Source organism: Galeopterus variegatus, unplaced genomic scaffold (assembly GCF_000696425.1).
Source record: "Galeopterus variegatus unplaced genomic scaffold, G_variegatus-3.0.2 Scaffold1445, whole genome shotgun sequence".
In the NCBI taxonomy this organism is placed as follows: Eukaryota; Metazoa; Chordata; class Mammalia; order Dermoptera; family Cynocephalidae; genus Galeopterus; species Galeopterus variegatus.
Window position 1 is genome coordinate 62,323 of NW_007727556.1, and position 9,581 is coordinate 71,903.

At 37.7% G+C, this 9,581-nt stretch overlaps 1 protein-coding gene across 1 annotated transcript in view; it reads left to right on the forward strand.

Moving 5' to 3' along the window:
* Nucleotides 1-956: 956 nt before the first annotated feature.
* Nucleotides 957-9,581, forward strand: part of LOC103593940 (PR domain zinc finger protein 2-like) — a 28,072-nt gene continuing 19,447 nt past the window's right edge. Inside the window, exon 1 of the mRNA XM_008577067.1 lies at nucleotides 957-997. Coding sequence (XP_008575289.1) covers nucleotides 989-997 — 9 coding nt within the window. The 5' untranslated portion in view covers nucleotides 957-988. The remainder of the gene's footprint in view (nucleotides 998-9,581) is intronic.

Here is a 9,581-nt window from a genome sequence, read left to right on the forward strand (position 1 = left end):
GATTTGTTCTTACTGTAGATCTTAGCAACCTCAGCGTATGATTTGTTTTCATTCCTTACTAAGTGGGAACTTTCACCTTTTCACTGAAAGGGAGCACTTTACAGCTTCTCTTTTGCACATCTGAATTGCCAGCATCACTACTCATGTGCTTTGGGGCCATTATTAAGTAAAATAAGGGTTACTTGAACACAAGCACCGTGATGCTGCGACAGTCTATCTGATAACTGAGATGGCTACTAAGTGATGGGCAAATAATGTAGTGGATACGCTGGCTGCAGGGATGATACATGTCCCCTGTGGGACTGAGAGAAATGGTTCAAGATTTCATCACACTACTCAGAACGGTGTGCAATTTAAAACTTATGAATTGTTCATTTCTGGAATTTTCCATTTAATATTTTTGGACCTCGGTTGACTGCAGGTAACTGACATTGAGGAAAGGGAAACCATGGATAAGGGGGCCTACTGTACATCCACCTATTTCAGGAACTTGAAAAGCAGAATAATGTAATGGGGTCTAATTATGTTTGCATTCAACACAGTATTGATATAAGCAAAAGAAGGACACTTACCTTGTATAATAAGCTACTCAGCAATGCTTTGTGTTTCTGACCATCAGCAAAGCTAATTTATTTCTTCCTGGGAATGATGCAGTTTCAAAGCAAAAATTTGATGTCATTCTAATGAGTCTGGTTTCAATTGTAGAGTACAGTGAAGCCCAGCCCTAGTAAAGATTAGTAAGAAATCTGTTTTATTGTAGATAATAAATCTGAGAATAAGCTCTCAGCATAGCTTGAAGTTGATCTGGCGTGGAGTTGCTTTATGAATAGCCTTTGAGCAAACTCTATAGTTCTGTATGCGGTTTTAAATCACTGTAAATTTGTAGGCAGGTACATATTACAATTGTCTGTTTTTCTTTTTAGGGCTCATGTAATCAAAGAAGTTTCTTTGTTGTGTGTATCTTTACAGAACACAACAGGAATTGAAAATGAATCAGGTGAGTTTAAAAATAAGAATTTATACAAATTCATGACCCAGATGTTAGACCAGCCTTTGATTTTTAAAAGATATTAATGCACACATTCATTTTTCCCAGATTTTCATTTTTGTTTTTCTGTACCATTAATTAGTTCGTTGCTTTCATAGTGTGTGTGTGTGTTTGTGGAGTAGACTGTGCATTGTTTTGCTTGGGTTGGCATTTCTTTTGATCCTTGAGTAGAGTACTCATTTTTAGGGATTTTAGATCAGACTTTCTTTTTTAACCTCTCCCTTGCCACACTCTAGTGTGAGGTTTTGTTTGTTTTTGTTTGTTTTGAAGCTTTCATTTTTAACACTTTTTAAAAATATTTATCCATTGGTTGAAAGGGAAGATTGAAAGTTATTTTTAGAGACCACAACTGATCAACTGAAAAACTTTAAGCACCTGTGCACAGAATAAAAACAAGAGGGCAGATATTGAAATGTAAGATGTATTTCTCTTTGCAGGAGGGTGTGGTATTAAATGGAGATAAAGCTATTCTGCGATGGGTATTTCTGTCGCCCCAAGAGCGTTCTGATAAGTAGAACCAGTTGGGTAGATTTAATATATTCTAGAGTAGGATTCTTATTTTTTTGTTTCAATACCTTTTCTCTTGCAATTATTGAAATTTCTGAGTGTCAGAAATGTTCTTTTTTAAAATCTTCATAAGTACATTTTTTAAAAAAATATGAAGGACAAAATCTAAAATGTGAAGTTTGTAAATTTTTTTATTCCTTAGCTTAAAACTCTCAGACTTGAGAACATTTTGTATCCCTCATCAACTGAAACTTTGAACACATTTTTATCACTTACAGGTGCTTCTAACTGGAGATCACAAGTCTAATTTAATTAGGTGGCCAAGTTTAATAAATTCAGTCCCATGCTGCATTGAGAGATGTGAACTTTTTGGAGTAGATTCTTTTGATTTCTTTTCATTACTTTATCAGAAATAGATTTTTAAAAATAAATGCAGAGGACTATACATGATAAAAAATGAGTCTGGTGAACACATGGGGCACATGGTTTCTATTATTTTAAAACATACAGATTTACTGACATACTTTTGAAGGCAATTTATTTTTGAAATGGTGAGATCGGGGAGGGAAAAGAGATCAGAGTGGATTTTCGCATTCATTATCCATCAAAGTTATATGCATATATATGTCAGAGATTTCATTTATTCTCCTATCTTAAGATTGGTTCTTAATGTGAACCTGGTCGTCCAAAGAACTTGCTTTTCTACTGCCTAGGAACTGTTCTGGAGGAGTCTTTATTCTGGGTTAGCGTCATAGTGATGCTTCCAGAGTTGAAGCTCAGTGTTGACATTGTTCTTGTTGTATTGCTGTTCAGCAGTCATTTATTTGAGGTGTCTACACCTTTAACCTTAGGCTTAATTATGCCTTCATTCTTATGCCATATCAAGCTAGTCAAATTTCTAGTGTGTTTAGACTTGTTTTACACTTGACACTTTTGCTTTAATTATTCTATTTATATCAAACAAACTTGTGTTTTAAAAAAGTCCACATGTGGCTCAAAGGGTTGTAGCAATCGCCATTTCTTTTTTTTGGCTCTTTTACAATTTCATTTTGCTTTTGACAAGTTTTGTTATCAGATCTTCAGAGAGCTGCCTTTGATGCCAAATGCCAGATATCAGTGGGAACATGTCCTCTTATGTCTCTAATGGTTAGCATATTTCTGATTTGGGTATAATTTGAATTGTCTGGTAGTGATGACACTTTTATATGAATTATAAAAATTGCCCATTTTTATGAGTAAAATTTTTAGCATCTTTCATTATAGTTTGGTTATTTGAAGAGTATTAGTTGCATGCTCTTTAGACCTGATTATTATGTCATGGCATAAAATCTATCTGTGTTTTTCAACAATTGTCCCAGTAATTTAAAAAAATTAAGAATTATTTCAAGATAGTTTATGGTTTTCCCTCTCATATTTATTCCTCTCATTTTCAGCCAGTGGAAATGAGCAAAATATGCTTGAAAAACTTCAAAGTAACTCTACACAAAAAGTCAGAAATTAAGAAAGTTTGAACTTGAATAAGATTGCCTTACAATTAAAATCCTGATGGTTATTTAGGGTTGGATTATTCTCTCTAGGTAATGACAGCATTGCTTTGATGAGTTTTAGCTGTCAGATCTGTCTCTTATGATGGGCGTGGTCTCTAAGACAATAGCACAGACTCATTTGTTCATATGTGAGTGTACCTGCCAGTTGTGTTTTAGGGACTGAAGGATCCTAGGGGTGGACACATCATGTTTGCAAGTGATTCCTTTAGAAGAAACAGTAGAATCCAAACCCTGCTGGATTTTAAGCACTCACTGTTGAAGCAGCATTCTGCTCAGTCGTGTCAGTGCTTTCCAAGTCCTTCTTGAGGTGGTTGCTTGCCAGGCCCTCCTCTAATCCCAGCTCTGGGGCTCTACAAAGCCCCTAGACCCACAGGGGTTTGTCTGTCTTTCTTGTCTCTTCTCTCCTTCACTCAGCACTTACCCTTTTCTCAATATCATGTGTCTTCTCAATTTAGAGCCCAGCTTGCGATGCACATGAGTCTGCTCTTTCTCTCGGAGGCCGTGCCTGGGTGCAGGCAGGAGGAGCAGGCATCATACTTCCGCCCCCTCTCTCCATGTTCTTTCCCTCCATTTTCAAATCATAGATGTCCTTTACTTGCTTCATTAACATTCCATACCCATGCCAATATTTAACTTTTGAGATGTTCCACTTTTTTCTTCTTCTCATTTACCTAGACTTACCTAGGAATATTCAGAACTTTATAAGTGTCTCTCTCATTCAGTAGTTTGGAATGCTTTACTTTATAGAATATCCAAGGTCAGCTAAGTTCCATAATGCAAATATGCTCATAGTGACCTAGAAGAATTATGCTAGAGTTTAATATCACTTGCTGTCTATTGAATGCTTAACAAACATGCCAGGCACTCTGATAAGCACTGTACATACATTGTTTCATTAACTGAGTCTGTAACCGCTCATGAGGTGTAAGAGTTATAATCTTCATTTTGTGGATGAAGACATTAAGGCCCAGAGGTGGCCATGCTTGCCCATGATCCCTCAAACTGTAAGTGAAAGAGCTCTGATTCAGACCCAGGCCTGTCAAATTCCAAAGCCCAAATTCCTGATCACCATGCTGTACTGCTGTATCAGTCAGAGTAAGGTTCATTATGCTGAGGTGACAAGCAACTCCAGAATCTCAGTGGCTTAACACAGCAACTGTGCATTTCTTGTTCTTGCTGCATATCCAACGTGGATTGGTATGGGGCTCTGCCGTTGTAATCGCTCAAGAACCGAGGATGATGGAGGCTTTGTCTCAACACACAACACTGTTGCTCTCATTAGTTGACCACAGTTGGTCTCGTGGGCACATCTAATTTAAAACTTGGATCAGGGGAACAATGCAGTCCCATCAGGTGCTTGGGAGGAGAGGAAAACTGTGGTATTTGAAGACAGCCCTAATGACACTACCACTGCCTTGATTACTAATTTATTGTCACACTTTTTTTTAAAGAATGTTTACTTAATTCAAATTGTTATTAGTATTTGCAGTTTTCTATCAATATAGTGGCTAGTGGTTGCAGCATTTCTATATCCTGATCAGTAATATGTGATATTGCCATTAACCCATAGCAAAGCAGTTTAGCCTTTCAAGCTTGTTTTAAAGACTTGTAAAAAAACAAAAGAAACTTTTAATTACTTGATGCTACAAATCCAACCCTGAGAATTGTGATAAGCCATCCATAGTTCCATTATCTTAGATGTCCTGAAAGTTCTTTCATTTCCTTATTCATTCTGCACAGACTGCATCCCAGCTTTTGTGGATTCTGCAGTGAACTGGATAGGCAAGGGCTCTGCAACTTACATACCCCTAGAGGGAGACACTTAAAAAGCAGGAAGATAAAGAAGGTAATTTGTGACAGTGAAAGCGCTACGAAGACAGTGAAACAAGGTCCTGTGATAGAGAATGACAGATGGAGGTGGGAGGAGGGTCTCTGGATTACAGGGTCAGAGAAGGCTGTTCTAAGGAAGTGATTGATAGTAGAACCGAGTCTCAGGTAATAACCAGGAACCAGATAGTAATATGAAGATCTGGGGAAAGAAAATTCTAGGCAGAGTGAACACACAATAAATGCAAAGGCCCTGAGGTGGGAATGAGCTTGGTGGTTCAAGGAACAGAGAGCAAGCCAGGGGCTGGAGCTTGGCTGCATCAGTGCGTCTGGGACAAGAGGACTTGGTGTGGGAGGCAAGGGTGAGGTTTATAGGGCCTTAAGGGCCATGGAAAGGAGTTTATATTTTATTCTAAGTGCAGTGGAGAGCCACTGGACAGTGACACAATCTGATTTCCATCTTTAGAATATCACTGTTACTGTGCTTTGGAGACTGGATTGTAAGAGGGCAAAGGTGTAATAATATGTTTGTTATTAAAATTAACATCATATTTGAGGACAGTTTCTTCAGTTGGACAGCTTAGGGGACCTGTCAGCTTTTTTAAAGAGGGTACTTTTTTGTGTTTCAGAACTAATTTGACTGCTGTTCTTTTCAAAGATGGTGAATAAGATTTTTTTGTTCTGTGTTCCCATCTGTTTGTTGTTATCGCAGTCATACACATTTCTTAACCAAATACAATTTAGTGCTATTTCAGTAAACTGAAGTTTGTTTGATTTTGTTCCCCCACTGTTTGCTCCAGAATAGTAGCTTAGAAAATTGTTTGCAAGTCTAAACAAAGAAGAGTTGTTCATAGAATTTTAGAGTATTTTAATACCTTATAATTCTGAGATGTCTTTCGCTCGTAACAATTACTATGGTGATTAGCATTAGTCTGTTGTAGCAGTAATATGTATCTGAGTATGGATATATGAGGGGTCTTTAAAAAGTTCATGGAAAATGAGTATTGTGAAAAAACTGCATGGATTTCAAAAATTTTTTTTCTTTACAACAAAATAAACTTACACTAACTTGTTATAATCTGAACAGGATCTAGTTTGAGGTACCAAGAAAGATAGACATCAGTTTGAAAAGAGCCCCTATCAGAGCAACATGAATTCTGCCAAAACTGAAGTAGGGACAAACATCAAATTCATGGTGAAGCTTGTGTGCAAGAATGGTGAGATCACTGATGCTTTACAACAAGTTTATGGGGACAGCACCCCAAAGAAATCAGCAGGTTACAAATGGATAACTCACTTTAAGAAGGGACAAGACAGTGTTGAAGATGAAGCCTGCAGTGGTGACTGTCCACATCAATTTGCAAGGAAAAAAATTAATCTTGTTCATATCTGAATTGAAGAGGCCCGACAATTAACAGCAGAAGCAATAGCCAACACCATAGACATCTCAGTTGGTTCAATTTATACAATTCTGACTGAAATATTACAGTTGAGCAAACTTTCCACTCGACGGGTGCCAAAACTGTTATGTCCAGACCAGCTGCAGACAAGAGCAGAGCTTTCAACAGAAATTTTAAATGAACGGAATCAAGATCCCGAAACATTCTTTGAAGAACTGTAACAGGACATGAAACATGGCTTTACTAGTATGATCATGAAGACAAGGCACAATCAAAGCCATGGCTACCAAGAGGTGGAAGTGGTCTAATCAGAGCAAAAGTGGGCCCATCAAGAACAGAGATCATGGCGACAGTTTTTGGAATGCTAAAGGCATTTTGCTTATTGACTTCCTGGAGAGCCAAAGAACAATAACATCTGCATATTAGGAGAGTATTTTGAGAAAGTCAGCCAAAGCTTTAACAGAAAAATGCCCAGGAAAGCTTCACCAGAGAGTCCTCCACCATGACAGTTTCTCTACTCATTCCTCTCATCAGGCAAGGGCAATTTTGCAAGAATTTAGATGGGAATCATTAGGTATCCACCATACAGTCTTGATTTGGCTCCTTCTGACTCTTTTTGTTTCCTAACCTTAAAAAAATCTTTAAAACACACCATTTTTCTTCGCTTATTAATGTGAAAAGGACTGCATTGACATGGTTAAATTTCCAGGACCCTCAATTCTTTAGGGATGGACTAAATGGCTGGTGTTGTTACTTATAAAATGACTTGAACTGGATGGAACTTATGTTGAGAAAGTTTATATTTTTTATTTTTATCTTTCAATTCCATTTTTCACAAACTTTTTGAAGTCCCTTCGTACTGTGAAGTGTTGTTAATATTAAGTAAGATTTATTCTAATCTTTTCCATCACTTGCTGCTGTCACTCTCCAGTGTTAGTTTTGAACAAGTTGATATTTAGGAAACTAGGTGCTTTAATTAAATGGATTAAAACCAGTGTAGCAATTTCTGATAATTCTCTGGGTGAAGCGTGTGAAAGAAGTTGCTTTCATAATTTTAAATGAAACACCAGTAAAACTTGATTCTTCTCATATATTTTTTTTTAAAAAAGATACTGGTACGTCTTGCCCATGTAAGATACTATGTGCAGTTTTATGTGACAACAGCAATGCCAGTGTCATGCTATATAGTGGAGGGACCTGACTGATTGCAGTGGACATTTGTCTTCAGGGCTGTGGACAGGGAGCAGAGGAGGCTGATAAAAAAGATACTGGTACGTCTTGCCCATGTAAGATACTATGTGCAGTTTTATGTGACAACAGCAATGCCAGTGTCATGCTGTATAGTGGAGGAACCTGACTGATTGCAGTGGACATTTGTCTTCAGGGCTGTGGACAGGGAGCAGAGGAGGCTGATTCTGAGGCCCCATGTGCCCAGAGCAGGGCTGGGGAAGAAGGGGAGAGTGACCAAGGAAGTGTAGGGTCAGCTCTGGGATCATCGTAAGGACCAGAATAGACTTTGCCAGGGATATGAGGGACCTTTGGAGGGTTTCAAATAGAGGAATGTTTGAGTTGGGTTTAAAAAAAATTCTTAATTAAAAAAAATTATTTTTTATTGCATTGGTATTTATGTCTTTTAAACTATTTTCTTAAAGCATGAAAGTTTTAAAGATGAGAATGTAGGATTTATTTATTTAGTTATTTGACCTTAAAAATCAACATTGAGGTACAATTTGTGTGCAGTAAAATGTACCCATTTTAAGTGTATGGTATGAGTTTGACAAATGTCTATGTTCATGTAACTACTACCACTGTCAAGTCATAAAAGAATTCTGTCACCCCAAAAAGTTCCTTTTTGCTTCTCTGCAGTTAGTCCTTCCCTACTCCAGGCAACCACTGATTGGCTTTCTGTCCCTATAGATTGTTTTTTTCTGTTCTAGACTTTCATAGAAATGGAATCATATAGTACTGTTTTTGAGATTCATTCATATTGTTGCACGTATCAGTAGTTCATTCCTTTTACAGGAGGTATTTCATGGGAGAGCATCTGACCATCTAGGTAAATCTGTTCATAATCCTAATTCTAAAGAATTAATGAAGCCCCGGGTTGGCTTTCTAGCTCTCATTTTAGGTCATCTACACCCTGCCCCCTTTTTTCTAATCCTAAAAATATGTATGGCATAAAAAATTGAAACTGCTTTTGCTGTTTTAACATATTATTAATATAGAATTATATTTTAATAGATAATTATAAGTATGAATTTGATTTTTCAGGCTTTTAAAAAAAAAAGACAAGTAAGGCAATTCCTATCTTTTATGACTTAAATCTCAATGAATGTATAGTTTAGAAAATTAACGTGCTAAATAATGATGGTACTAAAATCTTGTTTTGAATCCTGTATTCTACTACATAAGTTAGCAATTTTTATAAAATCTGGGACATTGTGTTTCAGAATGAAAATACTAGATTATTTCTAAAATTCGAAAAAAATTAAAAACTTAAATAACATTTCCTTAAACAACTGGAAGGGAGTTGTGGCGAGGAAGCCTGTCTTTCATGTTCTAATCTCAGTGCTTTGGTAGAAAAGGAAGTTATGAGACTGGCTGTGCCTCACCTTTGCTGTCTTTTGACTTGCTCTCCATGTTCTGGCTGTGCCACCCCAGCCTTGTGACCTTAGGCAAGTCATGTGACTTCTTTGTCTTAGCTTTCTTGTCTGTTAAATAGAGTAATGGGGTCTACCCCACATGGTTGGGGTCAACAGTAAATGAGCTGATAAACATAAAGCACTTACACTAGTGCCTGGTGTATAGGAAACACTATTTATTATTATTATTTTCACCCAGTAACCAAATCCTGATTCTGCCCTATAAATACCTTCTATTCATTATTACTGCTCAAATTCAGACCTGCACATCCTTGTTTGGGCTATTACAGAAACTTAATTAATTGCCTTGCCGACAGTTTCTCTCCCCATGGAGCCATTCTGCACGGGCCTCGAGTACTGCACTTACGGAACATGAATCTGACCATATAGGAAATCAGAAAAGTGAGCTATCGGGCCGGCCCGGTGGCGCACTGCTACAGTGCGCCACTTGGGAGTGTGGCGGCGCTCCCGCCGAGGGTTCGGATCCCACATACAGACCGGCGGCTCACTGGCTGAGCGAGGTGCGGGCACGACACCGAGGGTTGCGATCCGTTGCCGGTCACGAAAAGAGACAAAAAGGAAAAAAAAAAAAGAAAAGAAAAGAAAAGAA